Here is a 26,678-nt window from a genome sequence, read left to right on the forward strand (position 1 = left end):
TGTCTCGAAGGCCTGGTGTCATAATGTGGGGCCAACTGGCACAATGCCAGGCCAACTTTGGTCTTTACTACAGGCACTTCCAACAGGACAATGTTTGTCCACATACTGTTACTGTCTCAGGAGCTTGCCTAAAAGACCCAGATACTATGCCCTGCCTGGTCACATTGACATACCTATCCCAGGCTGAAAATGTGGAACTACGTGAGAATGTTCAAGCTGTATGGGATGGATTATCACAAGACACTGTTAGGAACCTCTTCAACTCTATACTGAACATCAGGCACTGCATTACACAACTGTTACTCACTACATTTGTGTGCAATGCAATAAATATGACCAAAATTTGATATTAGTCTACATTTGTTCCTGTAACCTTTATCTTTAACAACAATTTTAATCAACTTCAAACTCAGCAAATGCCTTCTTCACCAAACTGTATTAAGCTGTATCCACCACACTTTTAACAACAGCTCTTATGGGTCCATCAATATAATGTACTAACCAATTTGGCTCACTGCAGTAAATGTCACATTAATGTCTTACACTCTCCATGCAATTCTGCACATCTGTGTGAGCTCAATGCTCACTGAACACCCAATGAATCACAAACACACTTTGCTCTTTCCATTAAAACCTCAGTTGGTCAATTATCCTAAATCAATTAGCACAGAAGCGCCAAGTAGCGAAGTGGAAAACAAAGCTCCCCCAGGATCAAACCTCAGTGTTCCATTGCGGTCCCCTGATGCCAGGTGCTGCCCGTCAGGACTGACACACATGGTCCTAATGCCCGTCCTGTTGTCAGAGGTCTGTGGATCAGCCTTCTCAGAATTGCTGGAGATGGTGCAGTCTGTGTCCAGCAGGGTGGTAATATAATCTTCCATGTAAATAATCTTCTGGAGGTCCTACATACATAGAGCATGTGAAAGAAACAAAAATTAAACATTCGATTTCAATCATGATCTGATTAACACTTTCATATGCCAATGCAGAATATGTAATTGTTAGCAGCTACGAGACTGACATTGCTGATCACGTTGCGATTGATTGTGGTACTGTGCATGTCTGTGTTCCACAGGCGGATGGTGTTGTCTGAAGAACAACTGAGAAAAGATCCTGGACTGAGGCAGAGCTGCTCCTGCTCACTGTTTTCTGGGTACATCTGTAGAGAAAAGGCAGATGATTTTCAGACACAATAGGGCACACACTCTACTGATGTAACATACATTCCACAAGTTCATTCAGACATATTCACTCAAGCTCATGATGCGCCCTACATGAGGTAATTTTGGCAAACAGTGAAGAAATAATAATCCAACAAATGCAGCATTGTAGGCCAGCCAAGAACCTCTGTAATCCTAAGTAGTTGAGGTCATGTAAACAATTCTGTAAAGTGTCCAGAATAATAAACAGCGAGTTACAGTTGCAGTCAGGAGTTTACATACACATAGGGACATGAATGTAATAGCAATATTAGGTTTTCACAGATTTCTTTAAACTGTTATTTATGCAAAAAAAAATCTTGCAGGATTAATAACTATGTTTGGTAGCTGTTGTCAGACTCTTCAGGTTTATATTTGACCACTTTTCTTTTAAGGTGAGATTTTAGTAGAACTTAATAAAATTGTTTTGGACTAGACTTTTAGGAAGGTAACAGTTCATGATCCAGCAGCCTGTCTATACCTCAGTGGTTCTTGGGCTTTTCCTGACCCAACTTGTAATATATAATGGTCTAATCTAGAATGACCCTTTTTAGATGCATACTAAGCTCCCTAGACTTTTCCTCACTGTACAGCTGACAAACAATCCTTATTTATGTGAGAACTGAGAAGCTTCCAGTGGTAGTTAATCATGATCAGTAAAAGGAAACATAACTACCGCACAGTATTTGACTTGACTTGACATGCCACAAGTTATTTATGCGTGGCTTTATCATAAGCAATGGATATTTAAGTGTCCTACCTCCACACTCCAAACACATGATGAATGGTAAAGGGCAGAGTAGACCTTGCCCACTTTTCTCAGGTCACGGGCATCCCACACATACAGGCTGTGATCGTTGTACACGCAGGACAGCCACCGGTTGGTGGGGTCATAGGACACAGCCACTGTGTCAGGGTACCGGGCATCCACATTGTAGGCAAAGAGATGGCTGGTGGTCAGAAATGATGGATTAGTCATGTGGAAAATCAGGGGCTGTGAATACAATGTCAGTAAAGCCCATAATAAAAGCAAACTTTCAACACTGCTGTTAGGGTCTGGCATGCAGACTGGAAATGGTGTTTCCACTGGAATTCCGTGGTCCCATTTTGGTCAACGTTTCCTCATAAACTCTGCAGAATATAATGTAGACTTGACAAACCACAACCCTGCAACCCTCTGTAATACTGAACACACAAACTCGTCTGATTTCACAGCATATCATTCAGTGTCTTTGTGGCCCACAGAAAAGAACCCAAAGCTAGACAAAAAAAAAAACGGAAAATCTTAAACTATGCAAGTATCCAACTCTTTGCAGTTAGTATTCATCCATGCAGAAAGGCCATTAGGGGTCAGACTCCTAGCGTCTGCCTACTAGGACCCTTCCGGACATATTTATGAGGGGCATACTAAGCAGCCCTGTCTGTCTGTGACACAGAGCAAGTCTGAAGGTCTCTGAAGGGAAAACCACAGAAGGCTGAACATGTGATGGGTCAGGCTGCTCAGACAGCCCACATACACCCTGGATGAACTCTAAAGCCTGCCAACATTGTTTGGAACAATTTGCATATGTATGACGATGGCTGAAAAACAAATACCAGAAAACCCACATTCTGACCCCACTTATAACACACAATGAAAGCATTTATACCGTTTAGCTGACTTTCGAAAATGAGAGGTTATGGAATGCTGTCTGTTTATGAAAATTTAGGATACAGTGTTTCTTCTAAACATCCTCCATGTCATGACTAGTTTCTATTTTTATTCCTACAAATTATTCGGCACATTGTTTTTTTTTGTTTGTTTTTTTTTTTACTTTCACAATGGACCTTAAAATGAATCAAAATGATATGCTTCTTAAATACTTTAAACTTGCTTGTAATGATCCAATGCTCAATATCTGTATCAGTCTGGCCCAAATACCAATGTTTTAGGCTTTGTAGGGATGCACAATAATTGTTTTACAGTTATTTTAACAGCTTAGGTTAAAGCCCTATTTGCCAGGGTTAGTTTTACCTGTGAATGTGGAAGAAAGTAGTTTCATTACAGGGCGTTTATAAAAAGGTTCAAAAGTCTGCATAAATTCCTGAGATTTAAGTGACTACTCATTTTACACACTGCAGTCATATAAAACATGCAATGTATCCAATCTTATAACTCACTTACATTATTAATGGACTTTTAGGTGTAAAATTAGCAGCTATATGTCCATAACTCATGTGTTGGCAACACAATGTTACATGAAGTGTCAGACCTCCTCAGAAGTCCTTTAGCTTGTACTCTGGATTTGAGCGTTTTGCTTGTTAAAGCATTTAAGTTTGCCAAAGACCTAAATGACCATTCACAACAAAACTAATTGCTTCTGTGCTTTGTTTTACAGTGCATTGAGACAGAACTAAAATTACTGAGAAACTCAGGTTATATTTATAATTTTATAATTATCCCACTTCCCTTGGTAAAAATATTAAAAAATATACGAATAGGGTTTAGGATAGGAAAATCTAACTTTATCGCTTTCTGTTGATACTTAAGGTTAAACTACTAGTATCAACTGCAACCTTGTGTAATGTGCTGCAGCTCACCTGGCCTCGGTGACAGTGGCTATGTCAGTGCCGAGGCTATGTGGGCGAGGAAGAGTGCAGATGAAATGCAGATTGATTGGGCTGAAGGCTCGCACAGTCCCGTCAGCACAGCCACAGAATATCAGATCCTCTGTCACAGACAGGGAGGTGGCCAGTCCGGTCTGAAAGAGCAGGAAAAGAAAAACAGTATTAATGGGCAAAGAAACAGCTTGCCAAGAGAGGCATTATGCCCACATTAACGTGTGGGCAGTGTTCTTTCCAAATTAGGACCTTCATGCGGTTCAGGTAAAGAAACTCCACTGGCCTATCATGATCAGTGATTTGCAATGTAAATCAAACAGGACATCACCCACTCTGTACTGTTGCCATCTTTGTGGGCTTATAAGGACATGCATATTTGAAAATCCATATGGCTACATTCAAGCATTACAAACAAAGATTTTCTGCACTGATTTGACTTTCCTGACTTGATGGTTCACATTCTTTTGTGAGAATGCACCTGCGCCCTGAAATAACTCACATGTGCACATCAAAACCAGTAACAGGTGAATGAACCACGCAAGCTGGCATTAAACTACACCAGGCAGCAAAATACAGCAAAATAGTGCACTATATTTTTTTTAGAACGAATTTGTACACATGCACAGAATTCCAAATATTACACTCTTTCTTGGACATAAAATGTAATATTTGGTCAATGAAGCCTGAGGACAACTGGCTCTAAACAGAGATCAGGTATTTAGGTGTGTGATTAGAGCAAAATGAACACATTAAAAATGTGAGACGTATTGCTTTTGCAGTTGTTTTGAGCTGTTGCCACTAGGAGTGGGAATCACAGGGAATCTCACTGTATGATATAACAATGCATTGCCCCTAATAATGAAGATATCACCATACTGTGATATATCGCAAGACAATTCTCTGCAATACTTTACAGCATCTGTGTTACATTATATCAATATTTGACAATAATGTATCAAAAACAATATGATATATTGTGATATCAATATTTTATCCCACCTCTAGCTGCCACATTAAGAATAAATGATTATGAGTTAATGGGGGCCAGAACCAAAAACAAACAAATAAAAACAAAATAATTTCATAAATATTAACTATTCAACATTTGTGATTATAGCTTTAAAAATCAAATTGTAAAATCATTTATTGTGCTTCCATAATTCAACAAAATTATATATATATATATATATATATATCATATATTATGCAATTCACACATATACAACTAAAACTATATTCCAAGAAATTCGTAACATTTGCAAGAAGACATTTTTTCTGGTTCCCTCAACAGCTATCACCCACCAAATTTAGACAACCTGTCTGTCATGTACTTGAATAATTCTTTGAGAACAGTATAACCACAGATATTCATACTGCTTTTCTCTGATATGTAGCATTTTAAAAAGGAGTTAATGGACAGAAACTATGGTTAAGTTTAGGTTTAGGTTGAGCTGTACAGGTAATTACAGTACAGGTAATAAAACACTGTTTGCAATGTAACATACTCTGTTCAAATTATTTTGTCTTGGCTTTGTCAGTAATCTGTGCATATGGACATGGGTTAAAATGTTTTTACTATACATTGAGTCCTGAAATGATCTTTTAGTCAGGCATATCTGAATTCCTCTTGAGACCAGGCTGCAAAATGAGCATCAGATGTCTTTGATTCAATGTTTTAAAGAGTCTAATTGAACTAAAAAGGTGTGGTATTTTACCTGATGTGCTAAAGCTTAAAAGAACCTGATCTGATTTTGGATAATCAAATTACAGTATGGTCTGAAATGTGGCATTCTCACAGTTGATGAGGTTTCAGACAGAGAGCCTTTTGTCTCTCCTCCTCTCCCTTTCTCACATATACACTCCCTCTCTCCTTCCCCCCCCCCCCCCACACACACACACACTACACTGTCTGCACAGAGAACAGGGACTTCCACAAAACCCAGACAGTACAAGCTCCCACCTGCTCTGACTGTGACCCAGTTTGGCAGTGAGGTGGTGATGGTGAGGTAGATATACATTATATGTGAATTTATCACATGCTTCAGGTTTAGTCAGCAGCTGCTCCGCACGCTTCCAGCTCCCTCAACACCTTTACTCCACTGTGAGAAATATCACTTCATTTCCTGTTTTTAGCAGCACACTCCCCTGACAACAAGCTTTCTATGTTAGACTGAAAATAGAGCAGACCTAACTACTGTGGCCCAAAATATTAAAGATGCAATAAAATTCTGGTCATTGACTGTATGAACTATAGATCTTGCTTGCTCTTGCTATTGGCAAAATGCAGTGTGAACACAAGACTTAATGAATCCAAGAGTGGCTTCAGTAATGGGGGAAATGATTGGGCTTGGCTTAGCATGAACACGGCAGTGAACAACCCCATGGGTGAAGCACCCAGCAGGATGAACGAATGAGTGGCCAGGGCTGGGGTCAGTGCTGGAACAGGTGAGGTTTCAGATGTAAGGTGAAAGTGGCTGCTGCAGCCCTCACAAGCAACTTACTGTGATACTGTCGTTTTTCTGGGTAGTGTAAGAGCAGTAGGAAGAGGAGGAGGAGGAGGAGGAGGAGAAGGAGAACACACTAATATCAGACGGCAGCAGGGTTAATTACCACATGCAAACCACAGCCGACAGTTGCTTAGCTAAAAAAAAAACACCACCCAAAAGCAGCTGTGCTTTATCTCGTCACAGAAGAGCAAAGTTCACAGTAATGCAAAGTACAGTTCGCCAGCAGTGTCATATTTTACCCTTTAGGTAATTTATACAATTACACATACCATTACACCTCTAGTCAAGAGGGGACAAAGAAAAAAATAGCTACAGGCAAAAAGTCAGTCAAACGCAGTCTCAAATTCAACCAGAAAAAAGAGAAAAATTTACTGAATACCTTAATGTAGAGCTGTGCAATATGAAAATATTATTATTATTATAAACATCTCTGTGTATATCATTGATGTTGTCAAAAAAGCACATTTTGAAGAAAAAAATCACTATATTTGAGTTGTTTTGCTGTATTTAATTTGTGGTATTTAATTCACTGCCACTAAATATGATGATAAATATTGTCGCCCAACCCTACTCCCAAATAATGCAGCACAAACTATACAAAATTATCAAGATCTTCAAAGTACTATATAAATTCACTCACCCTGAGCTCCACCCACTTATCCAGCAGCCTCTTGTCATTGAACTCGCACAGCAGGCCTGAGGAGGTGATGCAGAAAGTGCTGGCAGCCTTCCGACCCTTACCACAGGCTACGTCACTGAAGAAGTTGTTTCTGAGCTCTCCCAGCAGCCCAGAACGACCCAATAATGGCACTGTGGCATTGACCTAGAAGCAATGATAGGCTTGTGGATTAATTTATGGCTAGACAAGGCTTAAAGTAGTCTTAGTACACTCTTTGAACATGGCTGATGTACTGTTATTTATTACTGTCTGAGTAAAAGTTATTAATAAAAAATATATATTTATTTAGATCCATCAGAAGACATAACAACCAAACACAATAGTCAGGATTACTAATTGATACTCTAAATAATACATTTAAAGTACAGTGTATAAAAGTAACCAATTCAGGGCTGCACGATATTGGAAAGAAAGCCAACATTGCCACATATACTTTTTGATGCAGCCCTATCTCAAATCTAATGAGGCAAAGATTTATGCCTTTTCCTCTGTAGATAAATCAAACACAAATGATACAAAGTAGACGAGACTGAACTAGTCAGAGGTGGCTCATAAGTTACTTGCATACCTTGGATGACTTATCATGGTCCAAGTACCAGAACTTCACATGCCTGTTGCCTGCTGTGACAAAGTAGGAGCTGTCGTCTGAGAACGACACAGCCGTCACTTTACTGGACACTTTGTTAGCAGCCACCACTACATTTTTCTGGAAGAATACAAAAAACATTTTAGTTACACGGCATCACTGAAGAATCGGTATATTAAATAATCCGCCTAAGATAACTAGATAACTAATGTAGGCTCTTCATCACTGATGAATGTTTAATTAAAGCTTGTTTAAACAACGTTAAGTACCTTCCAGGCCCAGACGTTGACGATCATGTCGTGCTGGTAGCCCACACTGACGATGTACTTGCTGTTGGGGGAGAAGGCCACACAGGCCACGCCATACTTATGCTCCTGCAACTCTGCAACCTGAGTCCTCTCCGCCACATCCCACACACGCACTGCAGGCATATGACCACTCTGAAGAGACACACAGGAAGAGAGATAAAACATAAAATAAAGAAATAGGCCACAATTAAAAAAATAATAATAAAAAAATTCCAGCTAGATTTGATATTACACTAATTTGTAGTTTGTTTGTATAAAGGATCAGTTCAATCCAGTGATTATGCAAGTTATGTAACCCGATCAGAGACTGGTTGAGGACTGTAAATACCCCGGGCCAGTGAGCGGATTTACCACAGGAGTTCTCTAATGAACATCCTGCTTTTTAATACAATGTGTCACTGTATTTAGAGTAAGACTTCTAGCAATAATTTATAATGATGTGCCCCCAGACCGAGAAACTAATACTACTAGTAACTACAACTAGACCAAGAAAATTTGATAGTATGTCATAATTGCTTATACCATCAAACATAAAAGTATGCTATTATGAAGTGCCCTCTGTGCCACCCCTACCAGACAATGTGGTGCTTTATAAGGTTCTACTACAGGTGAGAAAACATAACAAAAGCTCAATTAGGCGTTCCTAATGGAGACATGCCCCACCAGTGGATTAAATGTGATGCAGTGCTGTAAAAGGTGTCACCACATGGGTGAGAGTGTGGTGACATTTCCTAATGGAAGCCCCTCCAGTGCTGAAAATGTGATGTGGTGCCCTATAGATGCCCTCACAAGAAGATAAACTGTATTAGATTGAAAAAAAAGGTAAAATTGTTGTCAAATTATTCCTACTTCTAAACATCAGTACTTTAGTTTTCAGTTTTTTTATTTACCCCTCTAGAATGATCAGATTAGTATAGCTTAGCTGAGCTGTAACATGGACATCCTGCTGCAGTGGGTGGGATGGTAAAGAGGCCAACTTCCTTTGAAGTTGTACAGATATGGTTAGGTCAAATAATGTAATCTTAAAACAGGATGAAGCCTATTTAATCATACATGGCGCATCATAATGCTTTTTGAAAGCTGGTTAGTTATGCACCCATGTCTTGCAGTAGTAGCCTCTGCCTTTCAGGGTAGTTTTCACACCTGCATTATTTTGTCTGGTTAGACCAGACTCTGGTCTGTTTCCACCCTTGGTGTGATTCGTTTAGACAGGTGTAAACACTGTAACACATCTGGGTGCAGACCAAAACAACTGTACGAAGAGGGAGGTGGTCTTGGTCTGTTTTCCAAACAAACTCTGGAGCAGAACTGTGATCTTTCCTTGATCTGACTCAATTATCCTTAATCTGGTTATTTTGCAGATAATTGCTATTAACAAATACCATATTTGCTGTTGCTTGATGCTAAATGCCAGTAAAATATGTATTGGTCCAGAACACAGGACTTTCTTCCTGTATTTACTTTTTATGCTCCCGCCTAAACAATCAGACGGGTGCAACAAAACAAACCAAAGGGAAAATGCTCTGTTTATGAACCTGTTAACCAGTAGGCCACAACAAGCTAAATTTAGTCTACCGATACAGTGTGATTACTATTCAACAACACTACCGCAACCAAACGTGAGGCCACACTCAGAAAGAGGAAGCTGTTGTGTAAGGGTCAACCACAGCAGACAACCACACGCTGTGACCCATCTGCCTGCCACAGTCTCCTGTTTTGTTCGGCCCAATGTGTTTCTTTTCTCTACAAAGCCCTGCAACTGAGCTCACTCCCCATCTCCTTCCCTCTCCCCAGACATTCTGCTTTTCTCTCTTTTCGACTCTCGCCTCTTTCTCCTCCTTTCACCTCTTCCTGACAGGAGACACTGTCTGTGCGTAGGCTGGCACCATGCCGCTTGTTGCCAAGGCAACCTGTAAGCACACACTCACATCGCTTTCACACGCGCTGGAGGCAGAAGCTCCTCCTGGTCGGAAGGGATTAGCTGAGCATGCCACCGAAGTCTTGTGCTGAGTGTGTGTGGATCAATGGATTAAAGTGGCACACAGTTCACACCCTCTCTCGTGTCCAGCCATGCCAAATTTGCCGAACACTAGGTTTGCACGGGTGTCTGCAATTTGAAACTCCTTTAGAGCAAGTCTCATAACTGCAATGTGCTGCTAGACTTAAATCAGCACTGTTTGTGAGTGGAACTTCTTTAAAAGTGCTGTCCTATTGGCTGAGGAGGTCATATCTTTTTGACAAACATCTGGTATTGGTGCATTTTCACCCCTCACTGTGACTGCCATTTCACTCCATATAGCATCCAATATTGTGGTAAAATCCACAGGATGTCTACACTAAACATGTCAGGTCTCGGTGTCAAGGCAAAACATAAACAAACTGCTTCCACTTTTGTCAATTTTTTTCCTAATTAAGGCCAATTACCCAAACCCGGTTCTCATGAAATGTCTAAACATGCCATCCATATCTGCCCAGCAGCACTGTAAAGTATAATTTACTACAGAAGTCCAACAGTACAAAAGAGACAGCTGTATAGTGTTGCACAACAGGTTCATTTTCATATTTCTCTGCCTGCGGTAGCTTTACCATCACAGATAAAAGGTGCAGAGCTGCTTTAGAGTGACTCATATGCTCTGGTCCATCATGTGGAGCTGTGACGTAACCTTACACTTCAAAGTGAACCACTGTAAAACTCACCTCGCCTGTGACCACATATTTGCCATCTGGTGAGAACGCTACAGTGGTGATGGTTTTCCTGCATTGAAAGAAACAAGAGGGAAGCATTTAAGTTTTTTTGTTGAAGTGAATGCTTCCTGTCTGCTTAAAAGGTTTCCTGTCTGACTGGCTAGTGCTCATTACCACAATGGCCGTGAGTCACACTGTGATCAATGTCATGGACATGCTTTTACAATTCTGTAACAGCGAATTAACATTACTGAGCCAATTACAGCCTTTTCAATAGCTTAGAATGGAAATTAATGTGAATGTGTATTTATATTATATGTGAAGAGCTGTTTTAATGAAATGCTAATTCTACAAGCTATTTAGTTCAAGTTTTACATTTACTGTGGGTTCCTGAAGTGCTAAGGACTTCCCAGTGTCTAAGGGCATGCTGAGTCTTGACTGTACGCAAGAAAATACCTCCATTATCACAAAGGTCAAACCCACGTTTGAAAATAGGTCAAATTCCTAAGAGACAGGCCATCACTAAACTACTGTGTACAGACTTTACTGGACCTTGCTCATGGTGTGTTCCTTACTAAGACAGTAAAACTGGGAAAGAATGTAGAAGAATCAACAAACTCATTATTTATGTGGTCTTGCCTGTGGTATCCAAGAGTCATTTTACTGTAATTGCTAGGATAAAACCACAGCACCACAGATTTTTTCTAAACTAATCTTTTATTCTGTTTTATTCAGATCAGTTTAGCTGTACAGTGATACAAGTCTTGTCTGTATTAAAGGCTGTTGATTTAATTGTGACTGGGAGACTCACTTAGAGCTGTTGAGAATGTGATGCTGTTTGTTTTTCTTGGGGTTCAGCAGCACCACCACACACCTAAAACATAAGCACAGGAGAAGCATTCATTAATATCACAAGCTCTCAACACTTGACAAATCAACACTTGAGTTGTTGCAAAATGGAATGTACAACAAATGTATCTCAACATACAGTAAATAATAACACAAAAAGAAATAGAATCTTTAAGATATAGTTGAGACATGAGACATTTTGGATCAGATTGGAGAAAATATTTGAGTGTTCCACACAGGACATAAAGAGGAAGGGGGGCAGAGTTAACTTTGTGGGTCCTGATTTCCTTACCTATTTTATCTTCATAACAATACGCTGAGTAGGGGGAGGAATCACAGGGCATCCTACAATATTTTCACAATACACTGCCCACAATGACGATGATATTACGATAATGTGATTCTGTGATACTCAAAATATCGCAAGCTAATTCTCTATGATAGTTCACACTATTTGTGTCAGTAAAGAGGATAAAGTCAAATTGGGGCATGAGATTAGAGCGATATGATACATCAATATACTATCCCACCTCTAATACCGAGTCTGATTAACACTTATTTAAGAATAGTGGTCCAAATATCACACTTGTTCACTTATTACACCTACTAAATACTGAGAAATAATTGAATATTGTACAGGTCTGGTTAAAAGATGGAGCTATATCCTCAACCTCTGACTCATGCAGGGTCTGTGTTATTCTCACTCAGACAAGCCCAAAAAACTGTGCTAGAGCAGATTGCTTAAAGCCTCGTGTCTGTACTGGCTGAAGGCTACTCCTGTGTCTGTAAACACAACACGGCAACATGACTAAAATACAGACTGTGAAGTGGGATATTTACTCAACTGTGAGGGTTAAACAATTAAACACTCTTGATAATTCAATAATATTCAATACTCTGTAATTCATTTAAACATTCAGAGAGGTCAATTCAAGTTAACAGACAGAACCCACAGGAAAACGTACACATCAACAAAAAATGTGTTTAATGCAACATCAGTTATTAACAAAATTTTGATTCTGATCTAATGTATGGCTGAATGCAAACACATAAATTAGATCTGTATCGGCTGATGTCGTTAAGAGACTTGACTTGATATAAGATGGGAATGACAGTGTAAAAATATGTTTTACAAGCAAACATACTATTATTACTCTATTATCACTCCACTACCATTATAAATTGGTCCGAACATTTCGACCTATCAGTTTAGTTTGAACCAAAGTAGCAGGTGTGAAAGGAGTCGCAAACCATGGCCTGGTCCAGATCTACTGAAATATGGTCCGGTTCTCTTGCAGTGTGAAGGCACTTTTCTAGATGGTTCAGAAATTCAGATCAATTACAGGAAGTTGAGGCAGTCTTTATACATACCAGGGAAAAAAAAATGTTGTGCCAAAATTTGACTACCTTTGGTGTGCAGGCGCATCAGTATGGACACAAAGACTGGGAATTCATTTATTTCCTGTATCAGTAGATTAACCTCAAAGCAACTCGCCAGATTCATGTAGTAATGTAGTAAAGTTCTGTAGTCCGCTCACTAAACTGCAGTTTGAAACCAAAACTAACATGACCAAATGTACACAATGTAACGCATTAATCCTGGTGCAGATTCTGGTCCAGACTTGTGTGTGAATACACCCAAAGTTAACCATACATAGTCTCCTTTAACCTATACCTCCTGTGTTGTCCTCATATTCATGGATCTTATATGAACACACTAAACGAGGTCACTGATTTCCCTTTCTTTATTTAACATTTAAATATGCTGCATTTATACAGGAAAAGACAGTATTTGCAATTCAATAGATGTCCATTAACCTAACAATTAAAATAATTTTCTGTATTCAATGAGCTACCATAGTAGGAGGAATTTAAATAGACTTAATTATGGAGACTGCTTCCTGCCATGATCTTGCTCCTGCCTCATTACAGTTCAGCAAGAGGAGGGCTTGTAATCATAGCTTCCCGTCACTCAGTTTGGGTTTTTTTTTTATACAGCTGTGGGTCAGCAGTGAAGGAGGAAAACGTCAGGCCTTACTGAGCATAAATATCACGTTACTCATTTCCCCAGAAGTCTGGAGTCAGGAACTTCAATGCATCTCCCAGCTCTTATCAGTCAGGAGGAAGGTCCAGAGACGTCTAATACCATTAATGGATTTCCAGGTTTATTTATGCAGAGCTGCTGATAGGATTGACAGTGCTGTGACCTATGAGAGAGAGACGGATGTGTGTGTGTATACACGTGGTAACATAAATTATACACAAGGAATAGGGAAAGCACACCTTATGGCACATCCGAGATATTCCCAGATAGGAATCAGGAATCCTCACATACAGTAATCGAAGACTTCAGAAAGCACCGCAAGAAAGCTACTATAATTTACACAACAAAACAAGCTGAGAGGGACACTGGATGAAAAGAATAAAGGTGGCAGCTCAGACACTGCTGCAAACGTTCTGTCTGATAATTCCAATACATTATGCAATAATCTTGACCTAAATTAAACTCCTCCTCCTCAAAAACAACAACAAAAAAAAAACACAGATAGACCACACAGACAGATTTTTCACAACCTCAATAAGGAGCTGGATCAGGAAGGCAGAGTAAAGCCTGGTAGACACTACAGGATTTTTGAGGGTGTTTTTATGCCTGTAGTTTGTCTCTCTGATTTAAATCAGTAAACGAGTTTGTTGACTTCATAGCTGAAATAATTATCTGGATAATACGTCAGTTTAAACTGCACCTGACCAGCCATTTAGTTGCAATATGAGGAGTATATTTGATAGTTGGGTTGAATTTGGTTTGGGACCGAGACCACCTACTCTAGCAGATACTGATGCGGTTGTTTTGGTCCACACCAGAGTGCGATTACTGTTTTCACACCTGCCCAAAAGAACTGCACCTTCTGTTGTGAGTGTCACGCCTAGAGGTAGTGTGTGCAAACACTTGTTTGGATAGAGAGGTAGGGTGAAATGTAAAGGCGACAGAAAGGGCTATGAGAAATCCTCAGCAAGACAGCTGCGCACATTGCTACACCATTTACGGTAGCAACCCCCACCCCCCTGTCTTTTCAAAAAGAAAAGTCCAGCAGATGAGAGTGCCAAACATCACGGCTCCTGTGCCATCACATCAAACTGCCAGAGTCGACTGAAGAGCACCAATAATAACCTGGTAATGAAGCAGATACACTTTTTACAAGATTATAAATGTGACAACTGCTTAAATGTGACAACTGCTTACAAACAAATATCCAATCTACAAATGAACAAATACCCTAAAAGACTAAGGCTATAATGGGTTATCTCTACTATTAAACTATAAACAAAGGGTTAAAGTATTCCTCCAACAGAGTTTAAAATGTTATTGGAATGTTTAACATTGCAAACATTTGGTTAGAGACAAAAGGCAGATTACATGCAAAATAACCTTTCTACTTCACACACATATATACTGTACACACAGTAATCCATAATTGTGGTTGATGGTTTTACCAGAGTATTGTGTAAATAGCAAATCACTCAGAGTATTTACTACTACAACAATGCCACCCTGCCAATACAAACACACACACCCTATGTGCGTATGCTTAAAGAAACAAAGAAGACAATAAAATAAACCATATTTTAGTTTTTTTACAGTTAGAAATGCTATGTTTTCACAATATGATACCACATCATTACATGTTATTTGAGCTGTATATCTCAAATAACAAATGCGCTTTTAGTGATTCTTGGTTTGGCTATATGCTTGTACAGCTAAATGTGTTTAATGGACAAGGCAATATAGCCCTGAAATAATATGATATTTTTGACAATATGAAAAAAACATTCAGCAAGGAAAAAGTAAAACCTTTATGTATTTTATAAACAACTGTAACAGTAAAATACATAACATAACTTAAAATAAATGTGATCTTTATACAAAAAGGCAGATTATTTAGTGCACACATACAAACTGCAAACATAAACAACTAGACAAAAATACTGTTTCACTATTATCACAAAAAAAGTACTTCTTTAAACCACAATATTAATGTTTCACAATATATTGTGGACAATATGATATGGGACACCCCTTGTACTGCATATTTAGAATTAAAACGCGAAGCATTTTAAATTAGCTGCGTCTTTTCAATATCTTAAACCCTGTACATGTGAGTGTTAATACACTCAGTTCTTAAGTCTTATTACTGTAAAGACTTTAAGAAACCAGTAAGAAACCTGTAAGACTTCCCAACTACGTTAAAAAAAGAGAGTTTAAATTGTTTGGGGTCCAAGTTGAGTACAAACTAACACAAACCTGTTTTAACAATGGGAGCAACTTTACGCAGCTGGATTTGCTAAGTGAATAAGGGCATCCACAAAAGTTTCGCCTGCTGCCAGCACAATGTCACCGTGTGTTTCCTGTAAAACATGTACTTGAACACACTGCAAATACCACATATGATGGCTGACAGAGTTACTGTTAAACTAAAAATAAAGAAATAAAATCTAAAGGTGAATGTTTTTCATTGAATCTGTCCAAGGAATGACTGCGAATTCTAAGCTTTTAAATGTTTGTACCATTCAAGCTTTCATGTGTTTGTGTTTATTTACGGCAATAACAAATTCAATGCAAACAAAATAATAAGTTCTAGTGATTTAGCTTCACTGGCTGTAGCATTTGTGTGCAATATCTTGAGAGTACAGTTTTTCTTGCTCAATCAGCCAAAACAGCGCTGACTAGGAACAACTAGAGCCAACACTGTGGGATGTACTGCACAAAGAGTTCTTCATGCCCGTCTGTCTTTAAAGAACCATCCACTGAAAGGTCTTTCATGGAACTAAAAGTGTTTTCTCTCTTGCAGTTTTGTAAGCATTGATTCTATACAAAAGCTCCTGAGTGATTCACTAAAAGTCCCGCACTGTAAAATGTATCTTTTCTACCCAATGTACATTTCAACACTGCCTCACTCTGTGTACTGTGTTCAGGACGGAGCAGGGTCTCTACAGTGGACTAAGATAACAATGCAGCGGAGCTGGACCGAGCTGAAGAATGAGAGCGGAATCCGAACGCTTCAGAGCTCCACTCGAGCGTGACTGAAGGCTGAGTGCACACTGCAAATGAGGACAGGCAAAGGATGCTATCCCAACATAACCTGTCCCACTGCATACTGTATCTACTTCATTACGATTTAACAGCCTTTAAACCCTCAAAACACAGTGTACACACTACTGAATTACTACACAATATATTGTCACCATTCGGGCTGCATGATAAATCATATTTTTATCAGTTACCTTGGTATAGATTTTCACAATAACCTCACTGAAAGAGGTGAGAAAACCTTTAACAGCTGCAAACTCATTACATCATAAACTGCATTACTTGCGTCCAGCAACAGACAGAGCTCTTCCCACAGCAAACTGTGATCACGTAACATAAGGCAGAGCGAATTATAGCGAGGTAGAGGTCCACAGTGAAAATGATCTAGCGATATACCCTTTTGTTTTGGTTTGCAATACATTATTGAATTGGGCATAAAATATATAGATTTTTATTTAAACATAGGTGCTTTTCCCCTAATTGAACATATTAAAGTTACTGCTTCGTTACTCCAAGTGGTTCCACTGATCAAATGACTAGGGTAAACTTACTAAGAAGAATATTGGTTGTCATATTTTGTGGAACTGACACAATTAAATCCATAACTCCTGGTATCAGAGAGAACTACTGTCTCGTGATATATAGAAAATCACAGTATTGTTATAACATGGACAACATATCACGTTACTATTATATTGTGATATATCGTAATAATTAAATCCAAACCACTTATATAAAAGAACTGCAACATAAAGAAGCAGCTATGAGGAAGAAATATGAGGAAGATGCTTCTATAGAATTTAAGAAATGTAAAAACCTACAACACCAATAATAATCATGTTTATGAAGTAAACTCATGCCAAATCTTCAGTCCTGGCTTCCCATGAAGTTCCATAGAAAAAGTTGATAAACTGGTTATTTTTCATGATAAATGAACATTCAAGATAAACGAATGGCTTGTGATAACCATGCATAGCTACATCACATAAAAATGGCACACACTAGGGCCATCATTTCATTCAGGCAAAGAGGATGACTTAAAATTTTTGTAAGCTTCATAACGAATAACAAGGAAGAACATTTCCCCTGCAAAAATACAAAAAAACAATGCTAGTGAAGGGCTAGCTGAAAATACAGTGCCTCTTGTCTAAGCATGAAGGATCATATGATGCATGTTTATCAAACCTGTCAGACAAAAGCTGATCCAGCTAATTATCTCTCCTCACAGGAGACCTAATCAACTCATTAAGTTCAGCAGTGCAAGCATCCAACAATACCAGCTCACAGCACTGATTTATCAGAATTATGATCTGATCATTTTAAATTAAATCGGAGAAATGTTGAAACACAAAAGACTATGTACATTCATTAATAAATAACTGTAAATGATTGGTGTTGATTCATGAACTGCACAATATTGACAAAACACAATTTTATGGTTTAAATGCAACATTGTATCACAACTGCAATACAGCATACCCTGTAAGAGCTAAAGAATGTGGGATATGCATGCGGGGCCTCCAGCAATGAATGTGGATGTGATTTTTGAGAGTCACTTGTCTGTTCGTATAAAGATTTAGTAGACACCACCAACTGCGGGTCTAATGTGGGCCATGATGCCCTCTATAAAAGAAATTCAATGTCCCATTCATCTGGCACCGAATAACAGGCTGGCCAGTGTTTAGCCTTACCCACAAGATAACACCTTACATCATAAATGGGTATAAGTCTTCCTAAACAATGCTTCAAAAAAGATTGATGCTGTAATAATGATTAACAAAGGATAAATCTTTTTGTCCTACTAGGACAGTTAAGATGTGCAGCTAGCTGCAGAAATCATTGTGTGATAAGAGGTCTGTGGGTGCAGGCTAATTAACAATGTAAGATAATTACTGCACACAATAGCAGTGGGAGTGATGAGGGATTCCACTGTGCCACATGGGAGATCAATAACCCTCAGTTACACTGGGGAGGAGACTAAGCTGAACTGGCAGAGCCTTTATTTCTGAACAACATGATATGTAATAGATAAACTCAGTGACCGAGATTTTTCATAGAAGAAAATTAAAACCGCAACATGATGTTCTACAGTAAGGATTTATTGGAGCTATAATACACCCACAAGACATATTTTGATGTTACATAAGTGGCACAAGCTGTGCCAAATATAACAGAGTTGCAGATCAAAGCTAAAAGCAGGTGTTCTACCAGCAGCCAGGTGTAGAGTAACCTAAACCTATAACAGGCAAAAGTATTGGTGCTTTATTTATATAAAGACCCAGAATAAAATAAACTTACAACACAACTAAAAAGTATAAAAAATAAAAAAGGTTTAGATTAAACAGATTTTGTAAATTTCATTTTCCCCCTAATTTGGAATGCCAATTGATCAACCCACTCATTAGGACTATATACCACTAGCAATATCCTTAACACTAGTTTGTATCAACACTAAAGTGTAAAGACTAGCAGATGCCTTCTCTGACTTGAATGATGTTCTGTAATGTAATATAAATTGTGCTGTATTATATGTAATATTGGATCATTTTCCTCAATAAGTTAATGACAAGTACAGTATTTTAATTTCATTTTTTTAAAACTGGGTTCTCTTTACCTACTTTTAGAACTTGGGTAAAAAAAAAACGATGATCTGATTTAAATAGGTAATATTAAAAATTCAGTGTTTGTAAATAACAGTGCTACAGTATTTCTCTAACATACACACATACGGGTATATATAAAAAAAACAAAACGTATTTTTGATATGCAAAAAAAAAAAAACAACACTTATTTAGTCCCTAATATGCATGAATGCCACTGATATAGGCATTAAGACAGTGAGTGTTGATAGGGTTCTATAACAACTGATAAGATAATGACTACCATGCTCCATCTGGTAAGTGGGATAAACCAGATAGACAGGTGGTCAGGTCGCACACACAAACGCACGTGAATGTGCTCACCCACATCGGATCAGTTTCCAACCCAGAGGCTAACCCCTGATCTGGCTGTTAGCAGGGCTATCCCGCTGATCCTGGACAGGACCATGTGAGCAGACGGAGCTTCAGCTCTTCCGATCCTGCAGCTTCAGCTCACTGCTGGCAGGATAAAGTTCCTCAGCACAAGGCTCGGGAGAACTGGCACTGTGCTCCAACTGTAATACTCTGGGAGTCACAGTGGGGGTGGTTTATGTAGTGCACTTTTCCATGTGGAGCACCAGAAAATTTTAAATCATAAATATATATATGTTTTTAGATTGCAAACATTTTCCACACAACATCTGCATTTAGAACTCGTCCAAACAGGATGCTACACTGCCCAGAGAGAGAGAGTGTGCTAGTGTAAGAGGTCACAGGGGACAGAGACTGCAGACCTGAAGCAATTGTAGCTCCATAGAGTCCTGACTGCTGCAATGCAGCACAGATGCAGACCACACACTGGAAAATGGCACTGTTACACGCGCTCTCACACACACACACACACACACACACACACACACACACACACAGCAGGGAAAAAACTCATCAGCTCTTTCAACAGCTCAGCAATTATACTCCTTTCATTCGTTCAGTCTGTCCCTGGCAGCTTCCTTTCCCCGTTTTTATAGTTTTGTTTGCTTTTCTATAGCATTATTATCTCACTCGCTCGCTCACTCCCTCATCAGCTGCTCTGAACGCAGCTCTACTGACCCACTTTACTGCAGCACACAGTGAGTGAGTGAGTTTGTGTATGTGTGTGTGCATGAGAGAGAGAGCGAGAGAGAGAGAGAGAGCGAGAGAGAGAGAGAGAAATGACACATTTTCATGCATGTTAGATAAGTACAGAAGTATAATAACAGTAATCAAACAGTAAAACACTGTTAATTAAGCAGTTGTAAATTTACACACTGCAATACTCATTTGTCTGGCAGTTACACAACTCTGCACACAAGAATCTCTAATATAGATTTTTACCCAAATTCTCATCCTTGTTTGCAGCAGAAGCACATACCCTCATAAAACATCAATTAAGCACAATATACAAATGATGGAAACACCATTAACAGATCAAAAAAAGTGTAAGAGCACTTTTTAACAAGCAAGCACTCCTTCTCATTGTTTCATTTATGTGCACTTCAGGAAAAAGGACAGCTCCCCACTGAGTGCTCCATGTTTAATTAAGTAAGATGGATCCAAATGGAATTAGCTGTTTTTTCTGAGGAGAGTTAATGCTCATTTTCTTCTCCTGCCTTGAGACACTCAAGGGAATTATCAATCAATGCTGTCTGGACCCTCTGAGTGCACTTTGAACTTTCAGCATACAGTTGGAGGAATAGAAAAATGCACTACAGACTGACTAAAACAACAGAACACCACCAGCCAATCAAAACCAAACAAAATATCATTGAGAAATAAAATCACTGTTCCTAAACCAAACAGAAATATGATCTTCCTGCTAACAAAAATACCTAAGAAAAATAGTGAGATCAGCTAAATGTCCAAATATTGCACAATGAGTTAAACATTTCATTATCACAACAGGCCTAACAATCATCACTGTAGATCTGAATGAACTGGAATCTGAGATGGGCAGTAAAACACTCTTCCTGTAATGTATGCAAATAACAAAGGCTACACTTAACACTGGAGATAGTCAATTTATTTGCATTTGGCTACTGAAAACCAATCTAATCTTTTATCAAGCCAGCTATTCCTATAACAGTGACGTGAACACTGATTTTAGATAGACTACAGTTAATGACAGGTCAAAGACCCAAGATTATAAACTGAACAGCCTTTCTGTTTATAAGCATCATACTTTGAAACTCACTCAAACAAACTTTTTAATTTCCAATTTAAAGAGATTGTACACTTAAACCTTTGCTGAGCATGGCTTGGGGAGCGTTAATAACAGCTGCAACCAGCAGGGTCTCTGCTTATAACCCCCCTGCACACATTTCCAAATGTTCCACACCCCGTTTAGAGCAGCCCATAGTCAGATGTCCACACCAACTGCTAACTTGGCTTAATCTGCGGACTGCTGACTTAAAGGTTCCCTTGTGCAGGGTGTGCTATCTAGCTTATCTTATTTTATCATACTGTATACTATGGTTGTGTCTAAACCATTAAAAATACTGCAATTTGTAAAAGGCAGAGTAGAAATATTTCTCAGTTCCTTATGCATGTAGAGGAAAGTGATATGGCCCTTAAATAATATCACAATATTTCACGGTATTTTTGCGGTAATAATATTCTTGGCGATATGAATAAAAAAAACACTTATATATTTTAGTAATTTTAAGAATATTCCACTTTAACAAAATATGTTTGGTGTAAATATAAGAGTAGACATTATTATAAAACAGTGTAATGTAGGGAAAAACTGACCAAAATATTAAAGTGCAGATTAAGCACTGCATGCATATAAATTGGCAACATAAAAAGTTCTACAACAAATCCCTAAAGCTTCACAGTAAATAATGAAGGTAGGTAGGTAAACAAAGACAGATATGGTTTAGTTGCCTTGTGGTGATATTACTGTGTTTTCAAAGAAAACGGTATTGATATTTTATTAAAAGTTACCATAGAAAGATTACCCCTAAAAATCTCAATATATCGTCTTGTTTTCAATATCAAAATATAATAAATATAACTGTAGTATCGCGAGGTTCTTGCCAGAACTCAGCCCTATTGTACACCAAGTGAAGTGAATATTGCACAAAAACTTTGCAATAAGGATGCTACATGATACACTGTGCATTCCCAGTGCATGGCATACAGTACAAGCTATTTAGACATTAATGGAGTTATTTTCAGAAACAGTAAATCTGTACTACTAAAGAAGCTATACACAGACTGTTCTAAGTTATATCCAAGTTTAATTTCTATAGTGTGGTTGCATGAAATGTAAGGGGTGTTTTGATTGCATTTTTGTCCAGTTAATAACATTAAATTCAGTGTCTGTTCCCTAAAATAATACTAGGTTAAATGTCCAGTGAATTTCTTACCACCCAACACATGCCACACATTTATAAAGAACAAAAAAAGCATGTGGCAGAAAACGAGGAATGTTGTTCACACTGAGTGAGAACTAAAGCCTAACAGCTTAATCTGATTAAGAGCACCACATGATCATCTGAGTCGAGGGCCCTGCCTCTCACAAACATAATCTAAACTTTAAGAATACAGCAGCCACATTCCAACATTCCCTATTTGTTATTTCTAGCCATTTGCCAAACATAAAATATGTTCAGCTGACAGCTGAATGTAGGGTTTGGCATCTTCACCAGCAATTTCACAAGGCTCTTGTGCTGAATTAAACTGAAGGTCAGGTGCTGAGTCTGCAATACAAACAACTGAATGCATTTTAACTGCATGGTTCAGCCCCATAGACAGATTCTTGAACGTTAATTGCAGTTTTAGTCAAGGTTGAGATCCCAAAATGTCTATTTGTAAGGGAGGAACTTTGGTGCTTTGGTGACAAAATGTTGCACCCAGAGGATGTTGAAAACACAGGATCCTTCCTGTGGAGCGTCGGGTTAAGCCACAGCGTGATGGCGGGCTGGCATGCTCACTGCCAAAGACCTGAGTCCACGTGCACCTCAGAGAATCAGATCCTCCTGCCTGAGCCAGCACTTCCTGTTTGTACCCCACCTAATTTCCCTGTGTGCTGACACATTTGTTATCAGACCCCTGGGAGATGAATCTTTTTCCTCTTACTCTGTTCTCATAGGTGGTCTTCTCAAGTGCATACTCTACAATCCATAACAAATTGATCTTAAATTCAATATTCAGTGCCTTGTTCTAGCATCTGTAAATTCATTGGACTCTTTATTGCATTGCAATAGCATCTGACATTTGAGAGCAACTTTCCTGAGAAAATAAAAGTTCTCAAAAATGTGAATGCATTTCATTCCTGAGGGCAAATACATCTTTCTTTTTCACATAGCAATCATTTTTTGAAATCAGTGTTCATTTCAAAAATCTGCTATGTATGAGTTGTGTAACTCACCCTGCTGGGTACGCAACCAGACCTGAGCGAGGGTCACAGGCCAAGCCACGGTTTCCTGCAGATGTAATTCCCAAAACCTTCTCGAGAGTTACCTGTGGAATGGCAAGACAAGATAAAAAGATTAAGCGAGTGTGATAAGAAACATGAAGAACTTGTTCAGTGGAAATCAGTTCTTGTTCTTGGTAAACCCATTCCGACAAACACAGAATTTCTTTTTAAATTGACGACTTACAGACCACAGATAATAATAACTGCAGCGTAACATCATTTACGTCATCATTTCTCCATGTTATTATGTATTTGACCAGAACGCAATGTGTTTACAATGTACAGTCATTCGTTTTTAGTCTTTACTTAATTGTTTCTGTAGCGAGAAAGCAACATGAAGGAGAGTAAGTAAGATATTTAATTAATCATAATACCGAGTTGAGGTCACACCACCAAGCACTACTACCACACAAGCAAACCACCCAGGATGACATAATAAGCAGTTATGGACAGGCCCCTCCAACAACCATACAGAGCCAGAACAGCTTTGGAGAAAAAATAAGGGTTCCTATTTTCTTATCACCTCCAGTGTGCTACATTAACAGTGACCAGAATATTTTAAATATTTACAGATAATGTAGAGGTTCTCCTTTTAAAACATAAATGCAAAATAAGAAATTAGAAAAAAGGGTTTCTTAAAGTGACCACCATGTCTCAAATGGTTACAGATGATGAATAGATTAAAAAATCAGATACTAATAAGACACATTACATCATGGCAGATACCACATCACATTGGTATATTACTATCATTTCTGAGTAAATGGAAAAGAGACCTTTTGAAGAGAGAACAACTCTGTCATTGGGCAGTTGAGAGTGGCTGTGATGCAGGACATTACTAATATCAACAGCAAACAGACACAAAACATGACTGATAAAACCTGACAAGAGCTATACAAGCTCCTGTAATATTCTGTCTTAAACTGTTAAGATTAATGACTAGATTTTAAGGAGCGTAAACTGAATGACAGTGACAAATGACTGTCCTGGCTAAGAAAGGGTGTAGTATATACAGTATCTGTGCCAGGAGCATGCATGAGGAGCTGATGAGAGGCAATGTGCTACAAATGTTCTGGGGTTGCCTTCTTTTGAAATACATCCAGCGTGCTGCAGCACAATAACAGCACTGTGCAACAAATGGTTTAAAGTGATTTAAAAGAACAGGATGGCTCCACCGGTAAGTAACGCTACAAAACAGAGCTGTCGTCTGAAATGGAAATGATGATTTAAGAATTTCCATTATGTTAAGTAGGACTCCAGAGACATGGGCAAACTGTGGATGCCATGTAAACACCCTTAACTGTTTCCCTTAGAGGTCTTGGCTAATTTAAACATTAAAAAGTAATGTATTAAACTCATTCTAATATTAAACACCATGCAACTAACAATTCACTGTCCAGCAAAGCGCTGCAAGTCAAGACACACAAATGCACTTACATCAGATCCTTTAGCTTTCGACAGTCTCTTCAGTGTGAACATTTTGGTACACTCCCATATTAAAGCACATTATCAAACAAAGCGTCTTTCTTTTAGCGTTTAAACAACTGCCTGGTTAGCAGTTGAGTGCAGTGCAAATCATGGATGTAGGGAAAAAAAAGTCTACCAAAATCCATGTATGTAGACCGAAACAGGGTGGACAAAACTGGTGTGCAAGTGGTCTACTTCCTCTCTCTCACTCAGATTAGCCTTCTCTTCTTTAGCATGTTTCAAGAGTGCCCGATCACATGATGCAGTAACACAGTAACACAGGCTAAAAGTTGCACTGTTATTTATTATTTAGATACAGTACTACATACTTGAGCAAGAATCAATGGCATAATAGCGCAGATGACTAAGAAACAGCAATTAATCAATGAGATGCATACACAGACATTAAGTGTACTTTATATTTAGGGTTTTACATACCAAAACTAGTAGCATAAAATATGTTTAAAGCATCATAACTAAGTACTAGAGCGACAGCATGGAAATTGCAGATTCTTAGCCAATATTTTTGCTAATATTTTTGTGTGATGTGCTGATATAATGGGACAGGACTGCAGGAGTTTTTAGACACTCACTTGTCCACTGTATTGGACACTTCTATCTAGTCGTAGATGTAAGTCAAGGACAGAAGCTCATTTGTTGCTTTAAAGATTGTATTGGTCATCCTCTACTCCAGCATTGAAACTGAGGTGTTTAAAAACTCCAGCAGCACTGCTGTGTCTGGTAAACTCATACTAAATCAACACACTCTTATGATATGAATTTTATTATTAAATAGCGATAAAGCTAAAGACAACAGATTAACATCAAATTAAACAGAACTATTTGTATGGTCATATTTCAGTAGTTTAGAGTCATCCAAATGTCCTGCGTTCAAAAAGGACAAGGAATGTATCATTGAGTATCAGAAGAATCTTAACATCTGTATGATGCTAAGAATTATTCTACAGCATTACCTGCAGATACCAACATTTAGCCATTATAATTGTGCTCTTAAAGTTTTGTGTTTTCTTAAAATTCTTACCACACTCCTATAAACTCAGGTTTTACACAATTATAAATTCTCATCCCTATCCACTCCTACAATACCAAGTATGGCTGTACAGCAGAGCTGAAACAGTCATCAGAGACAGTTGCTCTCCATCCATGAAGTACAATTACTGTATACAAATGCTCCCCAGTGTTTTATAGAAGGGTCCAACAGACTATACAGTGTGAGAACAATGGCTAATACAACAGATGAACTTTGACTGCATGCTGATTTTGCCTCAAAACGAGGCAAAGGTCAATCCTGAGGAGTTCTAAAGCTGCAGGCTGTGTGTAAAGCAGACATTTCTAGAAATCTTTTCTAACTCATGCACAATACACATACAAAGACAGACAATCTAAAGCCAAAGGGTCAGCAAGCAGTGAACAACTGGGAGGAGCAGCTCTGCCTTTGATGCTGCACAACACATGGGCCTCAGGAAACAAAACCCAGTCTAGAACAACAGAACGAGCCCCACTCATGCACATACTGTATACACACACACACACCAGCTCTCTTTGTCTGGCACTACCAATGAGAATCTTCAGTGCCTTTAGGGTTAGAGTTGTCGTCTTTTATGAAGCAGTGGTGTGCACTGTAACTTGAGTTTCTTACATGGAAACAGATT

General features: G+C 38.6%; 1 protein-coding gene across 3 annotated transcripts in view; it reads right to left on the minus strand.

The window, feature by feature from the left end:
• mapkbp1 (mitogen-activated protein kinase binding protein 1) overlaps window positions 1-26,678 on the minus strand; it is a 43,671-nt gene that overhangs the window by 14,374 nt on the left and 2,619 nt on the right. For 2 of the 3 annotated variants that reach the window (XM_022672964.2, XM_022672965.2), the window contains exons 2-12: window positions 23,491-23,582; window positions 11,377-11,439; window positions 10,578-10,635; window positions 7,842-8,012; window positions 7,555-7,692; window positions 6,948-7,130; window positions 6,302-6,319; window positions 3,780-3,940; window positions 1,960-2,149; window positions 1,022-1,159; window positions 718-902 (exon numbers count right to left, since the gene is read on the minus strand). In XM_022672964.2, the coding sequence (XP_022528685.2) occupies window positions 718-902; window positions 1,022-1,159; window positions 1,960-2,149; window positions 3,780-3,940; window positions 6,302-6,319; window positions 6,948-7,130; window positions 7,555-7,692; window positions 7,842-8,012; window positions 10,578-10,635; window positions 11,377-11,439; window positions 23,491-23,582 (1,397 nt within the window). The remainder of the gene's footprint in view (window positions 1-717; window positions 903-1,021; window positions 1,160-1,959; window positions 2,150-3,779; window positions 3,941-6,301; window positions 6,320-6,947; window positions 7,131-7,554; window positions 7,693-7,841; window positions 8,013-10,577; window positions 10,636-11,376; window positions 11,440-23,490; window positions 23,583-26,678) is intronic. The other variant, XM_007251901.4, reaches the window with a different exon arrangement.

The sequence above is a fragment of the Astyanax mexicanus genome, chromosome 14 (assembly GCF_023375975.1).
Source record: "Astyanax mexicanus isolate ESR-SI-001 chromosome 14, AstMex3_surface, whole genome shotgun sequence".
In the NCBI taxonomy this organism is placed as follows: Eukaryota; Metazoa; Chordata; class Actinopteri; order Characiformes; family Acestrorhamphidae; genus Astyanax; species Astyanax mexicanus.